The sequence below is a fragment of the Chiloscyllium punctatum genome, chromosome 35, assembly GCF_047496795.1.
Source record: "Chiloscyllium punctatum isolate Juve2018m chromosome 35, sChiPun1.3, whole genome shotgun sequence".
Classification (NCBI taxonomy): domain Eukaryota; kingdom Metazoa; phylum Chordata; class Chondrichthyes; order Orectolobiformes; family Hemiscylliidae; genus Chiloscyllium; species Chiloscyllium punctatum.
Window position 1 is genome coordinate 18,460,904 of NC_092773.1, and position 27,873 is coordinate 18,488,776.

Here is a 27,873-nt window from a genome sequence, read left to right on the forward strand (position 1 = left end):
ACTGTCAATCATTCGGTCTGATTTGCATGGCGTCGCGGTGAGGTTATTCTCGCGACATTTGGCTGTCAAGGGAAGGAGAGTTTAAGTTTTTTTCACAGCTTGGTAGTTGTTGGTTCCAACAATTTTTCTCCGAAAACTGGCCCGGACTGTGATGTCTTTCCGGATTGCTCTTTAACCCCCGCCGCTTCTTTTTCCGAGTGTAGCAAATTAGAAGAAAATGAGCTTCCTATTGTAAGTATTGGTCGGGTGACGTGCCTTACTCTGGCCCAGTTCGTCCATTCTTCCTGTTTTCGGTTCTACCTTTCTGGAAACTTTGGGCCTTGTAGGCCTCGGTTTCCTTTCTCTTCTCTTTCTTTATCTCCTACCCCCATGTCAATTTTCATCGCTATCGTCCTTAACTTTATTGCTGTTCTTTTCCATCTCACGCCACTTTGCACTCATGTAACATTGATGTTAGGTTGAAGATTTTCCTGTTGAAATGTTGTCTTTCACAATAAATGGTGAGGATATTATTATTTGAGCGGTCTATCCAACAATGGGAGCCTCTGATGTACTTGGTACGTTTTGTTGTCTGCAATCGGAAGTGGTGCATGTGAACATGGATTGCGGAAATAACTTAATAAGACTCATTTTTTACCCTGTTTTTGAAGATGTGGAGCCTCTGAATGCTAAGATTTTTGCTGTATTTCATCATGGTGTAACTTAGTCAAGTCACTTCAACTAATTGCCTTAACTGCGAATACTTCTATTTTCTGATGGACGTTAGCTGAGAACTGTGAGTATCTTGACCATTTTGGCTTGCCATCACCAGGACAAATAATTCTCTGGACGTTATTATATATTAGGACAGCTGTGGTGTTCTTGTTATCATTATGTCTTTTGATTTCCATCTTCAGTGATTCTGTTTTCATCTGAACCAATTTTGTGTGGCTTCATCCTTCTCAGATGACCAGTATCCTGATGAATCCTGTTGTCATTGGCCTACTAGACCATAGGGCTGCTGCTCTTGTTAGAGAGATGACTGATGATTTAATCCAAGTGTCAACACAGTTTAGATAAAGGGAGAGGCTGAGAAGCAGAGGCTTTCATGTTGACCTCACCTGCTGAGGGAATTAAAGCAATGAGAACAAACAAGGAATTTTGACTTCTCTATGTATCCAAGTACAGAATATTAAAAATAATTCATGTTGAGAAGCAAGAACCTCTGATTCCTATAACCCCAGAAGTGACAAGGCCGAATTTCATTTCCTAATAGCTAATGAAGGGCATTAATCATTGATTAGCTAAACAAGGGTTTTGTCACCTTTTCATTGGTGAACTATTTCCTGGCGGACAACTACTGAATACTGTATTTAAGCTTGTGTTGCTCCTCTTTGTGGTGTTCCAATAAATTAGGAAATCTCTTCTGCGATTCTTTCTATGCCTGGGCAGGTTGTTTTTTTTTTGTTGCAGCTACAAACCTTATCGGACCATTGAAATATGTGGCTTTGACATAATTTGAAAGTAGTAGCTGTTCTACTATTTGGGGTATGAATCATCCAGTTATTAGAACATCACTGCCAATTTTAGCGAATGTATTTATGGTTATTTGCTTTATATCTGCACAGTCTCTTAGTTTTTTGAAAATGTGGTCTTTTGACGGGAATCAGTTGAGGGGACCAGTGGTGATGCTGCTTCACTCCCAGAATACAGCTGTTTTGGAAGGAGCCTCTTGCCACTCTTGGTGAAGATTATGAAACAAAATATCACAAGGATAGTTTGAACCAAACCGCTTGGTTGAAGGACAAGCATTTTGAGGGCAAATGGAATAAAAGGTTAAAGAGCTCGATTTGGATGAGGAAAGATGGTGTGGCAACAGTAGAACCTAAGTACCTTGGACTGTTTGCATTGAATGTTTGTTGACATTTTTTATATACTACAATTAATGGAAAAACACATGGAGATGAGATATGTACTTGCAGACTTGGTCATTTCACTGATTCGGTCAGATGTTTGGTTCCTTTGGAAGTGAGTCAAACTTTTTTCCTGGTGTATTGCAACCATTTTTTGAATGCACCAATTTGAGTAAGAGTCTCAAATATAATTAGAAACCTTGAGAATCTATTGTAATAAGTTCCTGTTTACATAATTTTTTCAAAGTTTATCTTGCAACATGCAACAGTGGTATGGTCACAATGAACCATTGATGAAAACATTGATCTGTTGTGCTTAGGTTTGAAAGGCACTAAATGTGACCTTCCAGGTTCACAGTTGTCCCATGATATTGCCTGTCTCTTTTGTAACACTTGATGTTAGTTGACAGCTGTACATTTGGCTCAGTTTGTGACACTTGAATGAAGTGACAAAGTATGTTGATCAAATGATTAAGTAGCGATCGCATTTCAGGAATTGAAACAACGTTTTCCAGGTGTTTATGGGACATCTATTCCCTGTTCCTTGGTGCTGTTAAAGTGACAGTGAACTGCTGCAGTCCATATGCTGTAGGTTGGCCCACAATGCCTTTAGGGAGGGAATTTCCAGGATTTCGATCCAATGACCTTGAAGGAGCAGCAGCACATTTCCAAGACAGGATTGTGAGTCGTGGGAGGTGAATTTGGAGATGGTGTTCCTATACATCTATTGCCCTTGTCCTTCTAGATCAGTGATTCTTAACTGTTTTTTTGGCCATGGCTCCCAGCAGCTCTTTTCAGGTTCCAGGGCCCCCATTCAAACGGATACAACACTAACAGAGATACAAACAGAAAATCATTTCTATTGAACACCAAAGAAAGCTTGAACGTTCCGACATACTGGACAAAACTTAAAAAAGACTAGGATTGATGTTTAATTTCAGGCAATGAGATCCTTGAGCTTGGTGCTTTTCTGCAAGTTTCATGATATTGGGCTCCAAATTAGACAGTGACAGTCGGATTTCACCTCTTGTTGCGATGTCAATTCTGTTCCTGGATTTTGTCAAAGAAACTACCTTGCAGATTCCACTTTCAACGAGATATGTTCAAGGAAAGGATTAAAAAAAGGCCAAGCAAGCCATGCTGATCTTTGGATAATGAAGTATGGTGATAATGATTGGGAGAAACCTTGATTGAATACGTTGACCCAGCACAGTCTGATTTGTGACTAACTCTGCAGTCATGCTGTGTGGGAGGAGCTTAAGCAGTTGATTTACTAGGTTTCCAACAAATGGTGTGTTGGAAAGATATTATAAAGAGGAGGGAAACTATTGACTTCAATGCAGGTGGTTGGTTGGGTATTTCATCTGGTCGGTTACGACGGCCCCCAAAAACCGTTGGGGCTTCCCTCCTCACAGTTTTCAGTCTGTGGCCCCCTTCAAATGTGCCAGAGCCCCATATGGCCCCCATTGCCATCATCTAGAACAGCCATTCTCAGTACGGTGGAAACTCGATTATCCGAATGAGATGGGCGGGCACTATTTCGTTCGGATAATCGATTATTTGGAAAATCGATTTAAATGCCTTCTGGGGCTTGGAGTATTAAAGTCTGCTCCCCATTCAGGAGACTCGCAGCAGCACACATTGCATGACACCCAGCCCCCAACACTGCCTACCCCTGCCCAGCAATGCCCCCCTAACCCCTACCCCCCACCCCTCACGGTCCAGCACAGCCCCCCAACCTGGTCCAATGCCGCCCCAGCACAAAGCGCGCAAGCCCCTGCCACCCCTCCCTGCTCCAGGACATCCAGACTGCACACCAACAACAACACTGCTGTAGCTGCCTTTGTGGGGGAAGTCTCCGCATAGCGCCTCTCTCTCACACAGACACAGACACACGCACAACATTTTACTGCAAATATTTGACAGGTTCCGCATTTGCTCTGCACATGACAATGTCGGAGAGATTATTCCTGGGGAAGGGGGGGGGGTTAGGGTACACCCCTCTGTAGAACTCCAGCGAAAGGGTGGGAGGTCAGTCATTTGGAAACTGTGCCTGTTTAATCACTGTAAACAAAAGACGCCATCACTGTTGGAAACACATCTCTGATGTAATATTTCTATCAAGACCTCGATCTCCTTCGGGTAATCGATTTTCAGATAATTGGTATTCAGGCAATAGAGGTTCCGCTGTAGTGGGTTTGGAATGTGCTGTCCAAGGACCTGTGATTTTCTGCAGTGTACATACTACTGCTGAGTGTTGATGGTGGAGAAAATGAAGGACAGTCAAGCTGCTTTGTCCTGGATGGTGTTAAGCATCTTGAGTATTGTTGGAATTGCACTCGTCCGTCGTACGTCTGACATGTGCCTTTATAGATAAGTGAATTTTCTTCAGTCGTCAGGTTTGAGAACTTGCATACACAAGAGATAAAATTACAGGAGCCTTCAAAAGGAGCTTAAAAGCTTGTCTGCAGTTAACTGATCTGTTTGAAAAAGTGAACATTTCATTTTCTCACTGACAACCACTCTTCCACCCCAAAAAAAAGTATTTTGTGTGAAGAATCTCTGGTGATGAATGATTTACTTGCATTTCAGTGGGAATCGAAGTAACCGAACTTTCAAACCAAAGAAGAACATTCCCGAAGGTTCCCATCAATATGAGCTGCTAAAGCATGCTGAAGCAACTCTGGGAAGCGGTAACCTTCGTCAAGCTGTTATGTTACCAGAAGGCGAGGATCTAAATGAATGGATTGCCGTCAATAGTAAGTGTCTGAAACTTGAATTTTACTTGTCTGTCTGTCCTTTTCTCAAATTTTGAGTCCAGAGATCATATTGCACACCTATGAACCCAGTGGGACTTGAACCCTAGTCTCCTGATGGAGAGAGAGGGTCACTATAATTGCACTCTGACATTCCCTGCCCTACTTTTTCATCACTGTCATTGCCCCATATCACCTGCCTGGGTCCTCAACTCTGGAATGCTCTTGACAAAGTGCTTTTTTTAAGGCTTTCATTAACAGTTTGAACAATCTTCTTACATTCTTAATTAAGCACTTGGATGTCAACCTCTCTTGTGCAGTGTTCTTGGGACATTGGACAAGATTAACTACTTGTAAACAGAAAACATCTTTGTTTTCTATTTTAGTGTTTCCCACATATGGCTTAAATTTGGCACTCAAGATGTATATTGTGCAAGGACGTGACTCTTTCTTGCAAAGGCTGTAAGAAAAACATGTGATGAAGATGCAGCTTAACATTACAAAACTGAGGCTTCCAAAAACCCATGTTTGTTATTTCCTTTATAAACTTCTGTAGAATTCAAACAATGCTTCACCTTTTTTTTGAATGGTGGTCACTTTTTTTTTCCTGTTATAAAACAGTACCTGAGCAATCTTTATCAGATTCTTTTTCCATATTCGGTATTTAGTTTCCATTCCCCATTTTCCCTTTTTTAAAAGGAGTATTTGTTTAATTGTTCTGGAAGAGTAAATCTGTTTCCTTGAATAAAGGGACAAAATTTTCCTGTCCTCAGATTGTCGGAGACCAGACATATGGCCGTCAGGCCCCTGCAGAAGTACTTGTGTGGATCCACATGGCAAGTTTTATCTTGTAATGATACGTTCTAATGTTTCCTAGGTCCCTCTGTGAAAGGCTGTTAGTCTAAGCTGAAGTGCAAGACTTCAGACACTTTGTAGTGACTCAGGAATTTTTGATTGTCCACTTCAGGAACTAGACAACAATATCAGAAGGGACCTAACTTGACACTCGCACTTTTTTTCTTCTTCCCCCTTCTCCTCCTTTCCAATAGACCACCCCATCTTCCCCAATCATCATCACCATCAGTCTCACAACTGAGCACTTATTGTTGGTATTTATTACATGACCATCCTTATTTTAAATGTTAGTTTTTATATCAAGAGGTGCTAAAATGGACCAGGGCCTGAAATGTAATCAAAGTTTGATAACATCAGCATGGCCTCCAAACTAAAGTAGAAATGAATATTTAATTGTTTCTGGTTCTTTTATTTTCAGCTGTAGACTTCTTCAACCAAATCAACATGCTGTATGGAACAATAACAGAGTTTTGTACAGAACAAAGCTGTCCTGTGATGTCAGCAGGACCAAGGTAGGGAAGACCCTATACACACAGAACAAAATTTTTCGAGAAATGATGAGATAAAATAAGGTTGATGGTGACAACATGCTGGAAGTATCTGTTAGACTCCAAAATGCTTCCAGCTGTCATGATGAAATGTTTTGCGAGCCCAAACATATCTTTCAATTTAATGACTAAAAAGTGAATAAGGACTTCAAATTTACACCTAGAAATTTAAAAAGCATCTTGTAAATTAACCAAGATTGGTGTTGATTTTACCTTAAATGTTCAAATTCCAAAACTAATTCTAATAGTTGACATTTATTGGCCGCCTCCTGCTCAAACTTTGTAATAAGTCAGGTACTGAACAAACTTGAATCTCATAATAGTTGTACTAGAGACCAGGAACATTCTTTTTATTTGACAATTCCTTCCTTCCTTTGTCTTTGCCCACCTACCACCAAAGAACTTTTACAGAAGCATTGGAGTTTTCATCTTGTCAGATAGTCTCTGTCCACTGGGTCAACTTATGTTACACAAGGCATGGTCCCAATTAATCTTGGAGCTGCTGAGTATGAAGCACTACCTGTCAATTTAGATTACAGTGAATAGCCATGTAGTTTCAAACTGTAGGGATTTCTCATTGTTCAGCAGTCTGCATTGATTGGATTTGCAGACATTGATCTTCCTGTTTTCTATCTGTGTATTTAATCAGAACAGCATAAAACACAGGAACTTGCATTTCCAAGTTCCAAGTGATAAGTAATGTGGTTTTGAGGCAGTTTCATAGAACTGAAGTAAGTTTATCTTAATTTAAATAGTGATTCCTTTTGAACTCTAATGCAGACAGGAAAAGACCATTTCTTTCAAAATCTCACTTTAATTTTTATCCCTTGTTTGCAAACGATCTTTATTGCCACATTAATGTTCTGATGTTGCACCAGATGGAAACAAAGTTTTTTGCTAATGTTGGTCCTTCAAGCTTTGGAGCCCTACAGTACAAAGACAGTCTATGGCCCAGACTGGTCAATACCAGCCAAAATGTCCATCCACGCAAAACCCATTTCCTTGCATTTGGCTCAAGTCCTTCAAATCCTTTCCAATCCATGTATTTATGCAAATGCCTTTTAACTGTTGTTAATGTATCCACCTGAACCGCTTCCACTGACAGCTCATTCCATTTGTGTACCACCCTCTGTGTAAAAAAAGAAGGTCCCTCAGGTTCCCTTTTATTCTTTCCCCTCTAACCTTAGACTGATTCCCTGTAACCCTCAAATTCCCCAACCCTGGCTAAAATTCTGAGTGCATTCACCCTATCCATGCCCTTCCATGACTATAAACATCTCCACCAGGTACCCCCTCATTCTCCTGCGCTCTAAAGAGAGAAGTCCTAGCTTGTCAAACCTCTCCTTAGAACTCAGACCATTGAGTCCAGACAACAGCCTTGTAAATTTCTTCTGCGGTCCTTCCAGTTTAATAAAATCTTTCTTATAACAAGGAACACAAACTGAACACAATACTGTGTACAACACCCTGCCTACATAACTTCCCAACTTTTATTCTCAGTGCCCTGACTGATGAGGTCAGTGTGCCAAAAATCTCCTTCACTGCCCTATCTACCTGTGACTCCTCTTTCAGAGAACTGTGAACCTGAACTCCAAGGAGCCTTTGTTCCATTACACTCCTTAAGGCCCTTCCATTCACCATGAAACTCCTACCTTGATTTGATTTTCCAAAATACAAGACCTCACTCTTAGATATATTAAATTCCGTTTGCCATTTCTTGGCCTACTTCCCCAGCTGATCAAGGTACTACTGCAATATTTGAAAACCTACCTCGCTGTCCGTGACACCGCCTATTTTAGTGTCATCAGCCAACTTACAAATCAGGCCCTGTACATTCTCATTCAAATCATTGATATAGGTAACCTACAGCAATGGGCCCAGCACTGACCCCTGAGGTACTCCACTATACTCAAGCCTCCAGTCTGACAAGCATCCTTCCTACCATCAAGCCAATTGTGTATCCAATTTGCCAGCTTGCCCTGGATTCCATGTAATTTAACTTTCCAGGACAGCCTACTATGTGAAACCTTATCAAAGGCATTACTTCTACCGCTATGCCCTCATCAACCTTCCTGGTCACTTCAGCAAAGAACCATAAGAAATTTGTCAGGCATGATCACCCACTCTCAAAGCCATGCTGATTATTCTTGATCAAACCATGTCTTTCCAAATGCATGTATATCTTATCCCTCAGAATCTTCTCAAGTAACTTACCCACCACAGATATTAGGCATACTCGTCTATAGTTCCTAGGCTTCTCTTTACAGCTCTTCTTGAATAATGGCACAAGACTCGCTACTCCTTCAGTCTTCTGGGACCTTACCTGTGGCTATCGATGATGCAAACATATCAGCTAGGGCCCCTGCAAATTCTTCCCTAGCCTCTTGCAATGTTCTTGGATATGTTTGGTCAGGACCAGGAGATTTATCCACCTTCATACATTTTAATACATTCAATACCTCATCTGCTGTGATATGGACTGTCTCCAAGATATCACCACTACCTTCCCCAAGTTCCCAAGTCTTCATGGTAAACACAGGAGAAATATTCTTTGAGAACCTCGCCCATCTCCTGCAGTTCTCCACATACATGTCCACTTTGGTCCTTGAGGGGCCCTATCCCCTCTCTAATTATTCTTTTTCCTTTAATTTATTTAAAGTACCTCTTTGGATTACCTGAATTTTCTCACCCAAGGCTTTCTCATACCCCACCTTTTGCCCTTCTGATTTCCTTCAGTCAACTTATCTATTTTCTGTATACCTCCAGGAATTCTCTTGAACCCAGCTGCCTGTACCTGAGCCACACCTCTTTTGTACTGCTCAATATCTCATCACCCAGGGTTCCCTATTCCTGCCAACATTGCCCTTCACCCTCACAGGAACATATAGGTATAGAACTCTATCTATCTCACTTTTAAAATCCTCCCACTTGCCAGACGTCCCTTTGTTTGTAAACAAACTCCTGCAAGCTCCAGTCTAATTCCATCAAAATTCGCCTTGCCCCAATTTAGAACTTGAACCTGTGGGCCAGTTTTGTTTTCTCCATAACTATTTAAAGATTAACAGAATGATGGTCACTGGTCCCAAAGTGCTCCCCCACTGTCACCTCAGTCACCTTTCCTGTCCTATTTCCTAAGAGTAGGTCGCATTTTGCCCCTTCCCGAGTAGGATCCTCTACTCAGGTGACTCTCTGTGTGCAGTTTGCACATTCTCCCCGTGTCTGCGTTGGTTTCCTCCGGGTGCTCCAGTTTCCTCCCACAATCCAAAAATGTGCAGGGTAGGTGACTAGGCCATGCTAAATTACCTGTAGGGTTACGTTAAGGGGTTAGGTTGTTGGGAATGTATCTGGGTGGGTTGTGCTTCGGCGGGTCGGTATGGACTTGTTGGGCCGAAGGGCCTGTTTCCACACTGTAAGTAATCTTATCTAATACTGCTTGAGGTAACTTTCCTGAATGCAGTTAACAAATTCCACGCTATCTAAGCCCTTAATGCTCTGGCAGTCCCAATCTATGTTAGAAAAATTAAAATTCCCTATTACGAACACCCTATTGCTCCTGCAAGTCTCCCCAGTCTCCCTACATATTTGTTTCTCTAATACCCCTCGCCTATTTGGAAGCTGATAGTACAACCTCATTAAGGTCACCATTGCTGCCTTATTCCTTAGCTGCACCCACAAAATCACACTGGATGAACCTTCAGTTATTTCACCTCTTAGTACTGCTGTGATACTCCCCTTCATAAAAAAATGCAACTCTCCCCTCCCCTCTTTCCACCACCTCTGTCCCGATTAAAGCACCTGTACCCTGGCACATTAAGCTGCCGAGAGAAAGTGAGGACTGCAGATGCTGGAGATCAGAGCTGAAAATGTGTTGCTGGAAAAGCGCAGCAGGTCAGGCAGCATCCAAGGAGCAGGAGAATCGACGTTTCGGGCATGAGCCCTTCTTCAGGTTCCCACATACCTATCCATACCCTGAATTCTTCAGCATTACCTGTTAGTCCCCTTGCATTGAAATAAATGCAATTTAATCCAAAAGGCATTCTATGTTCCCGGTCATGTTCTAGCTGACCTGTCTCTTCAACTCATTATTTCTGATTACTGTATAAACCTTGAACCTCCTTGCTGTTGAGGAAGCCAGTTCCCCTGCCCATCTAGATTAAACCCCCTCTTGCAACACTAGCAAACCTGGCCGCCACGGTATTGGTTCCCCCTCCAGCTCAGGTGCAACACCTTCCTCTTGAACAGGTCACCTCCGCCCCAGAAAAGATCCCAGTGATACAAAAATCTGAATCCCTGCCCCCTGCACCAATTGTTTAGCCACACATTGATTTGCCATATCCTCCTGTTCTTACCCCCACTAGCTTGTGGCACAGGAAGTCATCCAGAAATTATTACCAACAATGTCCTGGTTTTTAACTTTTTTCCTTGCTCTCTATAATCACTGTGTAGGACCTCATCCCTATTTCTACCTCTCTCAGTTGTGCCAACGTGCACAATGACTTCTGGCTACTCTCCCTCTCCCTTGAAAACATTCTGCAGCCTCTCGTGAGACATCCTGGACCCTGACACCTGGGAAGCAATACACCATTCTGGATTCTGGTTTATGGCCACAGAATCAATCTCCTATTTGTACCCCTAAATATCGAGTCTCCGATTAGTAAGGTCTGGTTTACCTTTATCCTTTCTCGCTGTGCCCCAGAGCCAGTTGTGGTGCCATTAATGTGGCTGCTGCTGCTTTCTCCGAATGGTCATTTTCCCTCCCCTTGTTTTCAAGGGAAATGGCCACAGGGATTCCTGCACTCTATCTACTCCTTTTGCTTTTCCTGGTGGTCAAAAACTCTGCCTGCACCTTACGTGTGACCACCTCACTAAAACTCTTACCTATGAAATGCTCAGTATCTCATATGATCCTGAGTACATCCAGATCCAGATCCAGATCCAGCTCCCTAACACGGTCTCCCAGGAGCTGCAGCTGGGTGCACTTCCCACAGATTTGTCATCAGGGATGACGGAAGTCTCCCTGTGCTCCAACATCCTGCAGCAGCAACACGTGTGTATCTCCTCTCCAGGCCGGCAATGATTCAGGGTTTATCCTTCAGTTTACTAAACTTTCCTCTGTAAATCAGTTTCCCATCTTAATGCCCAGACAGGCATCCCTGCAGCCAGAGCCAGGCACCCATTGGTGAATCACCATGAGGTACTGTGGCACCCTGCAAATCTGAATGTTGTTTGTTTCCCTTTCACCTTGTTCTGAATCGTCTCTCCCTCCCAGTCCAACTGTAAATGGTGTTCCACTATCACAGTCTTGGAAGAAACAGTTGTTTTTGTTTTATTTCAGACATGAGGTCGACCATTTTGAATTTCTATTTATTTCCTTGGCCTTTTTCTGCCATTCTGATTGCATTGACTCTTGTGGAATAAAGTTCTATTTCTCAGAAACTGGTTGGGATATCTGGTCGGCAAGGACGGGTTGGACCGAAGGCTCTGTTTCCGTGCTGTACATCTCTATGACTCTGTGACTGGCCTAACTGCCGTCTCACCTGCTGTAAAACTGAAAAGGACAATTTAAGGGACTCTACCTGGACTTTTTGCTGAGCCACTGCTCTCCAAAGCCCTACTTCTTAGTCTACCACAACAAATTTAACAATAGCACTTTTCGCTACCACTCAATGTTTTGTTTTAGTTAGCGGAGGAGGAAAGTTGGGTGGCTGGTGAGGTCCTCCTTTGGGTAGTGGTGACTGCGCAGATGCAAACCTTCACGCTGACAGCCAGTCTGCTTTGTCACAGTTATCTGCTAGTCCAAAGGTATGGCTTTAATTTTGAGATCATGTTGTACTTCCTGATGAGTGGTAATAGTTTGTCCACACATATTCTCTTCTTTGTTGTCCTTCATATGTATCAACTTTGATCAATTCATCCTGTCAGCCTTCTAAACTCCAGGGAATACAATTCCATTTTCTAATATCTGCTTGTAATTTCACCCTTGGCGTTCTTGGAAACATATGCCATAATCTCCAACTCTAGAACATCTTTCACAGAATGTCCAGAACTGATAACAGTGCTTGGTTCTCTGTCTTCTTCACCCAAGATAGTTTTCACGAGTGAAAGACCTACAATACTTGTATTTCATGGGTGCAATGACTTCAACATTTCAAATCTAGAACGTATCCCCTCAAATGGTTGGTTGTTCAATTGATAATCTGGAGAAGTAGAACTGTTCAAATATGGTTTTCTTCCAGTAGTAGAATCGTAGAGATACATAGCATGGAAACAGTCCCTTTGGTCCAACTTGTCCATGCCAACCAGATATCCTAAATAAATCTAGTCCCATTTGCCAACATTTGGCCCATATTCTTCTAAACCCTTCCTATTCATACAGATACCTTTTAAGTGTTGTAATTGTACCAGCTTTCGCCACTTCCTTTGGCAGCTCATTGCATACCTGTGCAAAAAGGTTGCCTCTTGACCTTTTTTTTAATCTGTCCCCCCTCACCTTAAACCTATGCCCTTGAGTTTCCCCAGGTAAAAGACCTTAGCTACTCATCCTATCCATGCCCCTCATGATTTAATAAACCTGTATAAGGTCACCTCTTAGCTTCCAATGCTTAAGGTAAAATAACCCCAGTCTATTCAGTCTTGCCCAATGCTCAAACCCTCCAACCCCAGCAACATCCTTGTAAATCTTTTCTGAACCCTTTCCGTTCACAACATCCTATAGCAGGGAGACCACAATTGCATGCAATATTCCAAAAATGGCCTAGCTGATGTGGCTGTACAGGACATGACCTCCCAACTCGTGCACTCCATGAAGACAAGAATATCTAATACTGATAATTTTTTTTTGTCTGTGATCTCTTGAAATTTACGATATAAAGAATTAAACAAAAAATGGAAATCTACAAAAACCATACATTTAAGTATCAGTAACAATGACTGAGTGGGTAGTTAAAGTTAAATTAAGCTTGGTCACATTTGTAACTAACTTTTAACCTGAGGCAAGACTAAAAGGTGGTAATTTTGTAAACTTGAACAAGAACCAAATCATGAAGACATGTAAGTTAATAACGAATTGCGTAATAGATTGCCAGTGAGTCATGTGGAGCGGAGGTCAGCTTGATATAAATGAGAAATTTTATTTCTGTGTCTCACTCACTTAAATCCATGTTGAGTGGTAAAGGTCATGTGAGTTTTCAGAAGAGAAGCTTTTAGAAAATGAAGTGCTGTATTCGAAATGCGTCTTGATATTAGATTCAACAACCCTGTTGTGAAGGTAGTGTGAAAACCAGGGTCTTGATGATCCAATCAGTTTCTAATAGTCTCAACTGCAAACAGTATGGACCGTGCTTTGAAATTAGTTTAGATCTTTTTAGCTCCCAAATTTGAAACCATTCTTTTACGTGATTGCATGAGATGGATGCAGAGGAGATTGACCATATCTTATGTGCTTTGGAACTTTTCCGCTGTTAACAAAAACTTGTTTTCCTTCGAGTAGCAAAAACTGAGGGTGGACTTGACTGAGGGGCTTAAGTAGGGGGAGATAGGAAAGAAAGTATTCCCCTTTGTAGGATAATCCACAGTCAGGGTGCATAGATTGAGATAAAGGCCGTGAGGTTCAGAGGGATTTCAAGAGGGTGATGGGGACCAGGAACTCCATTCTCTGAAAGAGTGGTAGAGGAGTGAGCCATCGCAGGATTAAAGTCTTTCGGTAATCTCCTGGACTCATTAGGCTCTGGATCACGTTATGGAAAATGAGACTTTGGTGGGCAGGTGTTAGGTGATTGGGAATGCAACAAGCCAAAGGACATATTTCTGGATTTTAATGTTGTATAGAGCTTGAGATGCAACTTAGAAGTGTGCATTCAGGAAGCAAATTTTTACTGCAATTTATTTCATGAGGCATTTCTGGAATGTGAGACATGACTGAGATCTGTCCACAAACATAAGTTACACAAATAGCCCCATGGCATTTGAATGATCTAACGTTATTAGAAAGTGCAGTTTTTTCATGCATGTGGAATACATGTTAACACTTGTCGTTTACATTTTGATAATGCTCCAGTAAAAGAGTTCATAATTGTACAGACTATTTTTCTTTCATTTGGTAAATGCAATGTGTAATCATAAAGAAGCTAAAAGCATTTTTGGGTATTTTAATGATGATCACGTTAGTTTCACACTTCATTGTATCTTGACTTACTCTTTTCCCTTTCATCTCTGCCCCTTTTCCTCAGGTAGTTTGATTCTATCGACTGGGATATGACTGTTGTGGTCCATTGATTTACTTGATAGCTCTCTCTTATATTCTACACTTAACACGTGTTCCTAGATGTTGAAATTCGTAGTAGAATACATTCCACTTCAACAAGTAACCATGTTGGAGGTCAGGGGTTGGTTTTAAAATGAAAATCAAAAGAATATAATGTACATTCACCTCAAAAAAAATTAAAACTTCATTAAACTCACAGAAGGTTGAAATGATTTCAGTTCATACATTACCTGTTCATGTTTTTAGTTATCCTCAATTAGAGCTCCTTTTTCCGCTTGCTTTGATTCCAGAACTTGTTTCTCTGAGTTAATTTCTTCCTTAAATAACACACGTCTACATTATAGAACAAAGTTGGGAGTAAGTATCTGGTAAACAGGGAGAAATCGAAAAGAGAGTTGAATATTTCTCAGGAGTACATGATAGTCCAGTTGATCATCTGATTTGTTTTGTGCTGTTTGATTCTTTTCCAACCTTTTCTTACAGTCACAATTGTTAAATGCTTTGGCAAATTATAACTGTTGTGCACTGTTTCAAGTATCGATTAAATAGATGTAAATGGAAGATGTGTGCAGTGTTTGATTTTTTTTTTGTCATCTTTATTACCACTGAGGATATTTGTTACAGATATGAATACCATTGGGCTGATGGCACAAACATTAAAAAACCAATTAAGTGTTCTGCTCCAAAATACATTGATTACCTGATGACATGGGTACAGGACCAGCTTGATGATGAGACCCTCTTTCCTTCTAAAATAGGTGAGCCATTTTGTTTCATCTGCGTAGGAAAAGTGAGCAATGCACTCTCCTTGAAATAAGCAATGATCAATCAGTAGTACCAGAAAATGGTTTTACATTTTTGGTTGGCACTACACTTGCCCTCTTGTGCCACGATTAGCCACATGTCTGACATATCTCTTCTCCATCCCCTTTCCCCTGTCTGGAATGTGAAGCAGCTCATGCAGTTATGATTAGAAACTACAGTTGTTTTGTTCCATTGTCCTCACAAATAAAATCATATCAGCTGTCTAAAAGGCAAAGCTTCTGTCTGATTAAATGATCTTTGTTTGAATTTATGAGCTTGGAGTTTTAATTGGTGAACTTGACATCTAGGACTGCAAGAGGAAACATCTTTCCCGGAAGAAGGGAAGGGGGCAGAATAGAAAGGTACTCGTGGTAGGGGACTCGATAGTTAGGGCAATCAACGGGAGATTTTGTGGTCAGGATCAGGATTCCCGGAAGGTATGTTGCCTCGCTGGTGCCAGGGTCCGGGACGTCTCTGATCGGGTGTATAAGGTTCTAAAAGGGGAGGGCGAACAGCCAGAAATCGTGTTACATATTGGCACTAATGATATAGCCAGAAAAAGGATTGAGGATATAAAAAGTGATTTCAAGGAGTTAGGATGGAAGCTGCAGAGCAGGACGAACAGAGTAGGGTTCTCTAGTTTACTACCAGTGCCACGAGATAGCGAGGTGAGGAACAGGGAGAGGGTGCAGCTTAACACGTGGCTGCGCAGCTGGTGTAGGAGGGAGGGCTTCAGATATATAGATAATTGGGATGCCTTCTGGGGAAGGTGGGACCTGTACAAGAAGGACGGGTTGCATCTGAACTGGAAGGGGACCAATGTCCTGGGTGGAAGGTTTGCTCGAGTAGTTCGAGAGGGTTTAAACTAGTATGGCAGAGGGGTGGGACCCTGACCTGTATACCGGAGGTGAGAGTTGATGCAGATGAGACAATAGCAAGAGGTAGACCAGCTAGTGGGAAGGATTTTCCTGCGAAGGAACCAAGGGATCAGTTAAAGTGTGTTTGCGTTAACGCAAGGAGTATTGGGAATAAAAGTGATGAACTAAGAGCATAGTACCTGGTGCTATGATGTTGTGGCCATAACGGTGACATGGGTTTCTCAGGGGCAGGAATGGTTGCTGGATGTTCCAGGGTTTAGAGCATTTAAAAAGAATGGGGAGGGGGGAAAAAGCAGAGGGGTGTAGCACTACTAATCAGAGAGGGTATCACAGCTACAGAAGCTTCCATTGTCGAGGAAGATCTGCCTACCGAGTCAGTATGGGTGGAAATTAGGAACAGCAAGGGAGCAGTCATCTCATTAGGGGTTTACTACAGGCCCCCCAATAGCGGCAGGGCGATTGAAGAAAGCATAGGTCAGCAGATTATGGAAAAGTGTGGAGGTAGTAGGGCTGTTGTAATGGGTGACTTTAACTTTCCCAATATTGATTGGAACCTCCTTCGAGCAGAAGATTTGAATGGAGCTGTTTTTGTAAGGTGTGTTCAGGAGGGTTTCCTAACGCAGTACGTTGACAGGCCGACGAGGGGAGAGGCCATTCTAGACTTGGTGCTTGGAAATGAGCCGGGACAGGTGTCAGATCTTGTGGGAGAGCATTTTGGTGATAGTGACCACAACTGCCTCACATTCTACATAGCTGTGGAGAAGGAGTGGATTAAGCAAAATGGGAGGATGTTTAATTGGGGAAGAGGAAACTATGATGCGATTAGACATGATTAGATTAGATTACTTACAGTGTGGAAACAGGCCCTTCAGCCCAACAAGTCCACACCGACCTGCCAAAGCGCACCCACCCATACCCATTCCCCTACATTTACCCCTACATCTAACACTACAGGAATTTAGCGTGGCCAATTCACCTAACCTGCATATTTTTGGACTGTGGAAGGAAACCGGAGCACCCGGAGGAAACCCACGCAGACACGGGAGAATGTGCAAACTCCACACAGTCAGTCGCCTATGCCACTGTGCCACCTACCAACTTTAACTTTAGGAAGCATGGACTGGGAGCAATTGTTCCATGGTAAAGGCACTATAGACCTGTGGAGACTGTTTAAGGAACAGTTGTTGCGAGTGATGAATAAATATGTCCCTCTGAGACTGGCAAAAAGGGATAAGATAAAGGAACCTTGGATGACGAGGGCGTCGGAGTGTCTCATCAAAAGGAAGAAGGTAGCTTACATAGGTTCACAGCCAGGAGGGGGCACGAGAAAAGCTTGACAGAACGGATTAGGGAGAACACAAAGGCATTTTACGCTTTTATGGGAGGAATAAGAGAATGGTCAAAGAAAGAGTAGGGCCAATCAGGGATAGCATAGGGAACTTGTGTGTGGAGTCTGAGGTGGTAGGGGAAGCCCTAAATGAGTTTCTTTTGCTTCTGTCTTTACGAAAGAAATGAACTTTGTCGTGAATGAAACCTTTTGAAGAGCAGTTGTGCATGCTGGAATGGATAGAGATAGAGGAAGCTGATGTGCTGAAAATTTTATCAAACATTAATATTGACAAGTCGCCAGGCCCAGACCAGATTTATCCTCGGCTGCTTTGGGAAACGAGAAATGCGATTGCTTAGAACTTGCGAAACGGTACTGTTTATAATTTTTATTAATGACTTGGATGAGGGGATTGAAGGATGGGTCAGCAAGTTTGCAGACGACACAAAGGTTGGAGGTGTCATTGACAGTATAGACGGCTGTTATAGGCTGCAGAGGGACATTGACAGGATGCAGAGATGGGCTGAGAGGTGGCAGATAGAATTCAACCTGGATAAATGCGAGGTGATGCATTTTGGAAGGTCGAATTTGAAAGCGGAGTACAGGATTAAGGATAGGATTCTTGGCAGTGTGGATGAACAGAGGGATCTTGGTGTGCAGGTGCATAGATCCCTTAAAATGGCCACCCAAGTGGACAGGGTTGTTAAGGAAGCATATGGTGTTCTGGCTTTCATTAACGGGGGACTGAGTTTAAGAGTCGAGAGATCTTGCTGCAGCTCTATAAAACTTTGGTTAGACCGCACTTGGAATACTGCGTCCAGTTCTGGTCGCCATATTATAGGAAAGATGTGGATGCTTTTGAGAGGGTTCAGAGGAGGTTTACCAGGATGCTGCCTGGACTGGAGGGCTTATCTTATGAAGAGAGGTTGACTGAGCTCGGACTTTTTTCATTGGAGAAGAGGAGGAGGAGAGGGGACCTAATTGAGGTATATAAGATAATGAGAGGCATAGATAGAGTCGATAGCCAAGAGACTATTTCCCAGGGCAGAAATGGCTAACACGAGAGGTCATAGTTTTAAGCTGGTTGGAGGAAAGTATAGAGGGGATGTCAGAGGCAGATTCTCTACACAGAGGGTTGTGAGAGCATGGAATGCGTTGCCAGCAGCAGTTGTGGAAGCAAGGTCTTTGGGGACATTTAAGAGACTGCTGGACGTGCATATGGTCACAGAAATTTGAGGTTGCATACATGAGGATCAATGGTCAGCACAACATCGTGGGCTGAAGGGCCTGTTCTGTGCTGTACTGTTCTATGTTCAATGATGGTCTTGTTCCATTCTTCTCCCTGGTCACCCACGAACTGCAGTTTTTGTTCAAGTTGTGATGCCTCTTCAAGTTGATTTTTAGCATTAACTATTAAAATGTACAGTTGATTTTATAAATCTGAATCTTTGAAGCTTTTCCATGTTATAATTCATGATAACTGTTACATTGCAGGAGTGCCCTTCCCTAAAAATTTCATGTCTGTGGCCAAGACCATTCTTAAGCGTCTCTTCAGGGTTTACGCTCATATTTATCACCAGCATTTCGACTCTGTGATGCAGCTTCAGGAAGAGGCCCATCTTAATACTTCCTTCAAGCACTTCATATTTTTTGTTCAGGTAGTATGTTCTGCATCACATTTCAGTGCACCCTTTATATTGCTGACCTCAGGAATTTAAATATTAATGTATATTACATTTCATCTGTTGTGTATACAATCTAGTCACCAGTTTGAGCAGTTGTTAATGTTATGCAGATTGCACAAGGTGAGGAAGTACAACATCGTGATGAATTCCAGGGTGAATTTCAGATCTGGAATCCGTACACCTCAGGGTTTCTTTGTCCAATGTAGCATGAACTCTTCCCGTTCACCTTTTCTATTCTCCACATTGACCTTGTTTATTTTACCCTCCGCTATCTGCAGTTCTGCATTGAACTTGTTAAATTTGAGAAAGCTTGCAGTACAGATCTAATATCGAGACAGAATGCTGATGACTTCAATGGTGTTCATCATTGTGTCCTTGTTTCCAAAATACAGTTGTATTATGCAGCAAGATGATTGACCTCATTGACCAAATTGAGGAAGACATGAAAATAGCTCTTTCCTGGAATCAACAAAGCCAAAACTAAATTTGTGCATGATAATGACTATAGGAAGGCTTCTATTTTCTCTAGGTGATGAGTTTATGTTTTGATGTGCACACACACACACAACTGCATCACATGCTGCAGTTAGTAATGTGCCATTTCTACATTAAACTATCCCAAGAAACACACAAAATAGGAGCTGTAGTCAACCATTCAGCCCTTAAAGCCTGCTTCACCATTCATTATAATCATATCTGATCATCCAAATCTTCTTTTCCCCCAATATCCTTTGATGTCTTTAGCCCCTAGTGCTTTATCCAAATCCTTGAAATTGTGCAGTGTTTTGGCCTTGACTGTTTTCTGTGGTAGCGAATACAATGACTAACCACTCTCTCGGTAAATAAATTTCTCAGCTTAGTCTTCAGTTTCCCACCAGCTGTAAAAAATTGGGAACATCTTTCCTCCATTTGTGTTGTCCAATCCTATTAGGATTTTATCATTTTCTGTGAGATCCACTTCCACACCCTCAGTTCCTCCTGCTTTTAACTCCAGTAGATATAATCCTACCTGATTCAACCCTTCCCCATACGTCAGTCGTGCGATCCTAGGAATGAGTGGGAGACACCTTTTGCTGCCCTCAGATAATGAGACCAAAGCTCTGCACAGTATTCCAGATGTGGCCTTACCAAGGTACTTTAAGTTGTAGCATAATTTCACTGCTCCAGAACTGAAATTCTCTTGTTTTGAAGTCCAACATAGCATTTGCTGCCATGATAATTTGGTGAATCTGCATGCGTGTTTTCAGTGACTGGTGGATGAGAACACCCAGTTCTCAGCACATTCCCTCAAACAATTTCTAGCCATTCAAATAATAATGCACCTTGCTGCCAATGTAGATCACCTCACATTTATCCACGTTATACTGCTTCCTCCTCACAACTTCCCCTCCCACCCAATTTTGTGTCACTTGCAAATTTGGAGAGAGTACATTTATTTTGTTCTTCTAAATATTAATATGTATTGTGAATAGCAGGACCTTAGCACTGGTCCTGCAGTCCCCCACGAGTCACTGCCTGCTATTTGGAAAAAGACTTGTTTATTCTTCCTCTTTTTGTTTCCTGTCTGCCAACGAGTTTTCTGTTGAACTGAATGCACTGACCCAATTGCATGAGCTTCAATTTGACATGGTAACATCTTCCACAGTACCTCTTCTGACAACCTCGAAGAATTCCAGTAGACCTGTCGAGCAGTTTTCCCTCTCTTATACGTATGCTGACTCTGACCGATGTTACCATTGCAATCCAAGTGCACAGCTATTAAACCTATGACAACGGACTCTTGTAATTTTCCCCATTGCTGATGTCAGGATGACTGGTCTATAATTGTTATTTTACTCTTTGCCTCCCTCTCTTTCTTCAAATAGGGGAGCTGCATTAGCTACCCTCTAATCTGTAGGAAGTTTTTTAGTCCAAAAAATCTTGGAAGATGACCACCAATGCATGCATTATTTCTAGGGCCACTTTGTTTTGGAATATAGATTATCACACCCTGGATTAGCCTTCTATCCCATCAATTTCCCCAAAACTATTTTCCTACGAGTATAAATTTCCTTCAGTTCCTCCTCCTCATTAAATGCTTTGTTTCATATTTCTGGTCTGTTATTTGTGTCTTCCTTTGTGAACACAGACAAAATTAGGTATTCATTTGGTCAGTATTTTCTTTGTTCTCCATTACAAATTTCCATGTTTATGACTGTATGGTTATCTACATTTTGTATTTACCAATCTCTTTCTTGTCATATTCCTATAGAAACTTTGACAGTCAGTTTTTAACATACCCACAAATTCATTCTTGGACTCAATTTTCTCATTTGGAATGAATACTTTTGTCCTCCTTTTCTGAATTCTGAACTCCATTCGTCAACTTGTTTTTGTTTTAGAATCAATTTGTATGCCTCTTCTTTGGATCTAATACTGTGCCTGGTTTCCCATGGTTTATCCAAATTTGCCTTTTTTACTTCTGTGCTTGGCATGAGTGAACAATTGTTGCACTTCACTTGGGCTCTTTGAGTGTTTGCCATTGCTTTTGCATCACTATCTGTTTATGTCAACACCTCATGCCATCCCAATTTTCTCCATTTACACTGAGAATCCTAGTCTCAGAATCAACTGTATAACTGTCCAAATTAATCAATCCTATTATGATCACTCCTCCCAAAAGGGTCTTGTACAACCAGTTTGCCAAGTATTTCTTTCTCGTTACACTACCAAGTCGAGGATGACCTTTTTACTAGGTGGTTTCTCAGTGTATTGGTCCAAAAAACCATCATGTAAAGACACCCAAGAAGTCCTCCTCAATGGTATTGTAACTAATTTGCTTTGCTTAGATATATGGAGTTTAAAGACACCCATAATTACATATATAAGTTTATTGGATGCATCTCTATAGACAAATGCCCCCAAAAATTGTTGCCCTTAGCATTTCTCAGTTCTATCCATAAAGAAGCCTCACTAACATCTTGTACAACCTCAACATAACATTCCAACTCGTATACTCAAAAGTCTGAGTATTGAAGGCCAGTCTGTTAAATTCCTTTTTAACCACCCTATTTATGACACAGACGTCAAAGAATTATACATCTGAGTCCCTAGGTCTCTCTGTTCTACAACACTACCCAAGACCCTACTTTTATATAAGATCTGCCCTTGTTTTGCATTTCGGGAAAACAAATCTTATATTAAAATAAATTAAACTCTATTTGCCACACATCAGCCCTTTGACCCAATTGATCAAGATCTTTTTAATCTCAGATGACCTTCACTGTCACTGCATGACCAATTTTGTATTCATCTGCAGACTTAGTAACCGTACCTTCTACATTCTCGGATAAATCATTTGTATAAATGACAAATAAAAGTGGACCCTGCACCAATCCCTGTCGAACATCACTGATCACAGGACTCCAGGCTGGAAAGCAACCATCCACCACTCTGTGTTCTTGACTTTAATTCCCCTTCGACTTCCTGGTTCCCATTTCCATGCCATTTAACGCCTCCCAACTACTCTCTCCCTATTACTCCATATGTCAGTCCCTTTTCTGTTCAGATGTAACCCATCCAGTTTGACTGCTCCACATCCTCCAGAACCAGTCCTCATTCCTCAGGAATCTGAAACGGTCCCCTGCGGACCATCTCTTCAATTACATGTTTATCTGATATATCCTGCTATTTTGACTTTGACTAACACATAACACTGGTAGTAATCCTGAGATCACTACCTTGGAGATTCTACTTTTTCCTAATTTACTTCCTAACTCCCATTTTTCTGCTCTTGGGGCGTATGTTTTGTTTTCTTTTGTAACTGATATGATATATACCAAGACCACTGTTTACTCTGCCCCTCCAGAATGTTCTGCAGCTGCTCTGAGACACCTTTGACACCAGCATCAGGGAGGCAACATACCATGAACAAAAACAGAAATTATTGGAAAACTCAGCAGGTCTGGCAGCATCTGTGGGGAGAAAACAGAATTAACATTTTGGGTCCAATGATCCTCCTTCAGTTCAGTTCTGGAGGGTCACTCGATGTGAAACATTACCTCTGCTTTCTCTCCACATATGCTGCCAGACCTGCTGAATTTTTGCAGCAATTTCTGTTTTTGTTTGACTTCCAGAATCTGCATTTTTTGTTGTTGTTTAGTGAGCCAATATACTGTACAAGAGTCTTATTTGCAGGCAAAGAAACCTCTGTCTATTCTTTTTACAATTGAATCCCATGTAAGTATTACATTCAAAGTTTGGTAGAAGATTTGTAGCTCGGGTGCTCGTTGTTGTGGTTCTGTTCGCCGAGCTGGGAATTTGTCTTGCAAACGTTTCGTCCCCTGTCTAGGTGACATCCTCAGTGCTTGGGAGCCTCCTGTGAAGCACTTCTGTGCTGTTTTCTCCGGTATTTATAGTGGCCTGTCTCTGCCGCTTCCGGTTGTCAGTTCGAGCTGTCCACTGCAGTGGCCGGTATATTGGGTTCAGGTCGATGAGTCTGTGGATGAGTGCCATGCCTCTAGGAATTCCCTGGCTGTTCTCTGTTTGGCTTGCCCTATAATGGTAGTGTTGTCCCAGTCGAATTCATGTTGCTTGTCGTCTGTGTGTGTGGCTACTAAGGATAGCTGGTCATGTCGTTTCGTGGCTAGTCGGTGTTCGTGTATACGGATCGTTAACTGTCTTCCTGTTTGTCCGATGTAGTGTTTTGTACAGTCCTTGCATGGGATTTTGTACACTACATTAGTTTTGTTCATGTTGGGTATCGGGTCCTTTGTTCTGGTGAGTTGTTGTCTGAGCGTGGCTGTTGGTTTGTTGCTGTTATGAGTCCTAGTGGTCTCAGTAGTCTGGCTGTCAGTTCAGAAATGCTCCTGATGTATGGTAGTGTGGCTAGTCCTTTTGGGTTGCGGCATGTCCTCGTTCCGTTGTCTCTCCCTTAGGCATCTGTTGATGAAATTGCGAGGGCAGCCTCTTCAGCTCTAAAACTAAGGCTTCAGGAGATCATTCTTGCACGACCGATTTCAATGGTCTTGCCATGATTTACCCCTTGAAATTAAATGTTTAAACATTTAAGAATAAGGAGTAAGCCATTCAGGACTGAGATGAGGAAGATTTTCTTCACTCAAGAAAACCTGTGGAATTCTTTACAACAGAAAGCTGTTGGGATACGTTCGTTAGATATATTCAAGAGTGAGTTGGGAGTGGCCTTTGTGGCGAAAGGGATCAAGGGATATGGAGCGAAAGCGGGAGTGGGATCCTGAAATTGTATGATCAGCCATCATCACATTAAATGGTGGTACAGACTCCAAGGGCCAAATAGCCTACTCCTACACCTATTTTCTATGTTTTGGAAGATGCATTATTTTAAATACTTGTGGGCCCTTATTCAATGGTTATCTTTATTATACTATGTAATTTTTACCAACTATAAAAGGACCAAACAAAATGCAAAAAGTACCTCTTCCCCTCTGCACGGAATTCCCACTGTTTTAAATTCCAAAAAAAACACACACACAGGCTGTGCTCTGCCCTGACTGGTCTTGTGGAGCTTGTCAGTAGAGATGCGTGAATACCAGGAGTGTTCATCTATCCATTTTTCGCAATGTATAAACTGAGCAAAAACATCCCTCTGCTGTTTTGGGGAAGTACTGTCGAGAAAGTTACAGCCAGAATCTTTCTTGACTTGCTCTTTTTTGAACAATTCAACTTGGTTTGCTTTTAAAAGTTAAACTTCACTGTCAGAAAAGTCTTATTCTGGATGTCAACATATCCCTGCATCTCAAAATTGCTTCCTCTGATGCAACAACAGCATTAGACAAGGATAATTTTCAAGTCAAAACAGATATTGCTGGAGAAACTCAGCAAATCTGGCAGCATCTGTGGGGAGAGAAAGAGTTCATGTTTCAGATCTGGTATGACTTGTGTAAAACTGAGAGGAGCAGGTTAATGCCGGTTTCCACGCTTGTGAACGAACGGGAGAATGATTACTCTGATTCTGAGTGGAACAGAAGGTGACGGTGTCCACAGCAAAGGCCAAAGGGAGTACCAATGGTGGTGAAGGAGCAGTATAATTGTGAACTAGTGTAGGTGCCAGGTGTTGAAATGAGAAAATTCCAGGTGTTAAAAGGATAAAATTAATCCACTCAGGAGGCGATGGCTGAATGGTATTATCACTAAGCTATTTAATCTAGAAACTCAGCTAATGTCCTGGGGACCCGGGTTTGAATCCTGCCAGGGAGGACAGTAGAAGTTGCATTCAGAGGGAAAAAAAATTCTGGAATTAATAATCTACTGATGAGCAGGAAACCATTGAGGAAAAAACCCATCTAGTTTACTCGTGCCATTCAGGGAAGGAAATCTGCCATCCTCACCTGGTCTGGCCTATATATGACTCCTGACCCACACCATGAGTTTGATTTTTCAATTGCTCTCTGAAGTGTCCAAGCAAGCCATTGAGTTGTACTAATCGCTACAAAGTCTCTTCAACGGGCAACTAAGTATTGGCGATAAATGCTGGCCAGCCAATAATGCCCATAAACTATAAAGAAATAAAAAAAACTCAGTAGAGAGCAAAGTCAACAAGGCACAATCTAAACACAGCAGGAGTGTTGTAATCAAGTGAAGGACGGTGATTGTGTGATACAATTGTTGATCTTGAATCCCAGAAGCTGTAAAGTGGCGAAGTTTTTGAAAAAAAACCATTGTGTTCTTTCTCCAGCTTGCATTGAGCTTCATTGGAACAAGTTTTAGTTAAATGGGGTTATCAAATGAAGCATTTTACTTGAAAGTGTCCTTAAGAGCCCAGGGATAAGTCTGTATAAATCTGTTCAGCTCACGTAGAGCTTTGAGACTTGAGGAATCATTCATATTTTTGTTCCAATAGCATGTACTTCAACTTTCAGTTTGTTTATTTCTGCTAATATTTTTGACAATCCATCTTGTTCTGACTAAGTTTTCTCCTCTTCCCTTTCAGGAATTTAATTTGATTGACAGGAAAGAGCTTGCTCCACTCCAAGATCTAATTGAAAAGCTTGGATCAAAAGACAGATGAATGTTCTTCAAGAATTTAAACCATTTTTTCCACATCAGCGTGATCTTAGTGCTTCTCTTTTTCTACCTTCAAGATCCCCATTTCCTGCACATACACAGTATGATGTGTGATCATTGTGAGCATGCTCTGTGGAAAAATCCATTGTCTCTTTAATTGTTAAATAGTACTTCAATATTTAGGATGAATAACCTTTGGATAAACAAGTCAATAAGCTGTTGGTTCTAGCCAGTTGTCAGTGTTCTGAAGACATTGCCAATCAGCCATGTTGAAAGATTCAAAGGTGCCCAAACATTCTACATGATAATTTAAAGGATATGGCAGTATTGATTTTGTTTTCCTCTAGGTGTAACTAGCAGACTTAGCAAAATGTGTTGGTTAAAGCATGCTAAAGACATTTAGGGAGGAGAAAACTATTGCTGCGTTAGTTTGATACTCAGATTCTTGATGGATGGGTTTGTAGTTTGGATTCCTGGTTTCTGCATGCTCCATCTTCTTGTGCTTTTATTTGAGGAAACATGGAAAACTAATTTGATTCCTGTCCTCAAATTAAAAGCAAACTGGAACTTGTGCAGATTGAATGTATGTTTTTGAATGGGTTGATTTGCAGTGTGACTGCAGGTTGTTCACACTGCAAATAGATCAATTAATTGTAGACTAGTTAATTGTACACAGTCTCTAAATGTACTTCTTGGATTTAAAAGACAGTGGAAAAACTTTTGTACTTTGTTAATGCATACATATACATTTATACATTAATCTCTAATGATGTTAAACAAGCTTTGATTCAGTGGGGCATGTTTTCCATGTCTTGGGCTGACAGTACAGCAATTTGAAGTTGAGAAATTTTCAAAATCTTTACTCTAAATTACTCTACTTAGGTTTCAGTTAATTGCATCACAAGAGTGATGGGTTTTAAATTGAAGGCACATGTTCAAATTGTTTTGCTTGAAGAATGTTAGAGTAGGATAGTGACATACAAGAGAAAGTACCACTAGTTGATGTTTTTTTTTAACCCTCAAAAATTGCCTATGAAATACATGTACCGAGCTGTCAAAATATACTGTCTGTAACCAGCTGATGATTGTAAGAATTTACTGTTGTCATTTAAACGTTTTTTCTATTGTTTGGTTTCTGACAATGCATTTTCTGAACCACTTTTTGGAATTTCTAAATCGCCAGTCAGTTTGACTCTTGTGACTGTAATTTTGGATTATATCACAGAGCATGTACGATTGCATATTGTGAAAACTGTGTTGCCTTTATTTCTTATGTTATTAGATGCACTTTGGGGACTGTGCCCAGTTGCCTTAACTAGACTACTTTTTCAAAACTTGGTCAGTCATGCTTTAATATTGAATATTTTTTTTAATGTTTTTACACACAAGGTGAATAAGAAACTTTGCAGCAGGATATAACTTTTTAACCTGTGATTGCATAATAGCAATAGTCATGGGGCAAGGGGGTCTTTTTTTTAAGAATCTAGCAATAATGTGCTTTAAGTAAATGGCGTTTTTTTTTATATTTTTAAATATCATTGTCCGAATATGGGTGACTACTGAAAATAACCACCTGCTAGGTCTAAGCATTTTAAATTGTATTTTGCTGCGGTCAAAGCTCTGGAATAGTTTCCCTGTTTAATGGTTGAGAAGAATTGAACAGTCTTGGCATTTAAGTCACTTGCATTCTTATTATCAAGTATTGCTGTTAGTTCTTTTCTGTTGAGCACAATAAAAAGGTTGAGGAGGTTTACAACTGAACTCCAAGTTTGAAGTACAAGTTGAGTGAAATTTTGTTAATGTTAGGATCTTCTTAATTTCACAAACCAAGAAGAATTCCAA

The 27,873-nt window shown here is 41.3% G+C and overlaps 1 protein-coding gene across 1 annotated transcript; it reads left to right on the top strand.

Moving 5' to 3' along the window:
- The first annotated feature begins 34 nt into the window (after nt 1-34).
- Nucleotides 35-27,811, top strand: LOC140459725 (MOB kinase activator 1A). Its single transcript, XM_072554172.1, has 6 exons — nt 35-231; nt 4,485-4,651; nt 5,922-6,015; nt 14,939-15,072; nt 18,818-18,981; nt 25,958-27,811. The coding sequence occupies exons 1-6, from the start codon at nt 218-220 to the stop codon at nt 26,033-26,035; spliced, it is 651 nt and encodes a 216-aa protein (XP_072410273.1). The 5' UTR covers nt 35-217; the 3' UTR covers nt 26,036-27,811.
- Nucleotides 27,812-27,873: the final 62 nt, after the last annotated feature.

Excerpts from the sequence above, each read along its gene's own strand:
- LOC140459725 (XM_072554172.1), top strand. Across the intron at positions 4,652-5,921 it reads TGAATGGATTGCCGTCAATA|CTGTAGACTTCTTCAACCAA; the intron begins GTAAGTGTCTGA and ends TTTTATTTTCAG. Across the intron at positions 15,073-18,817 it reads CCTCTTTCCTTCTAAAATAG|GAGTGCCCTTCCCTAAAAAT; the intron begins GTGAGCCATTTT and ends GTTACATTGCAG.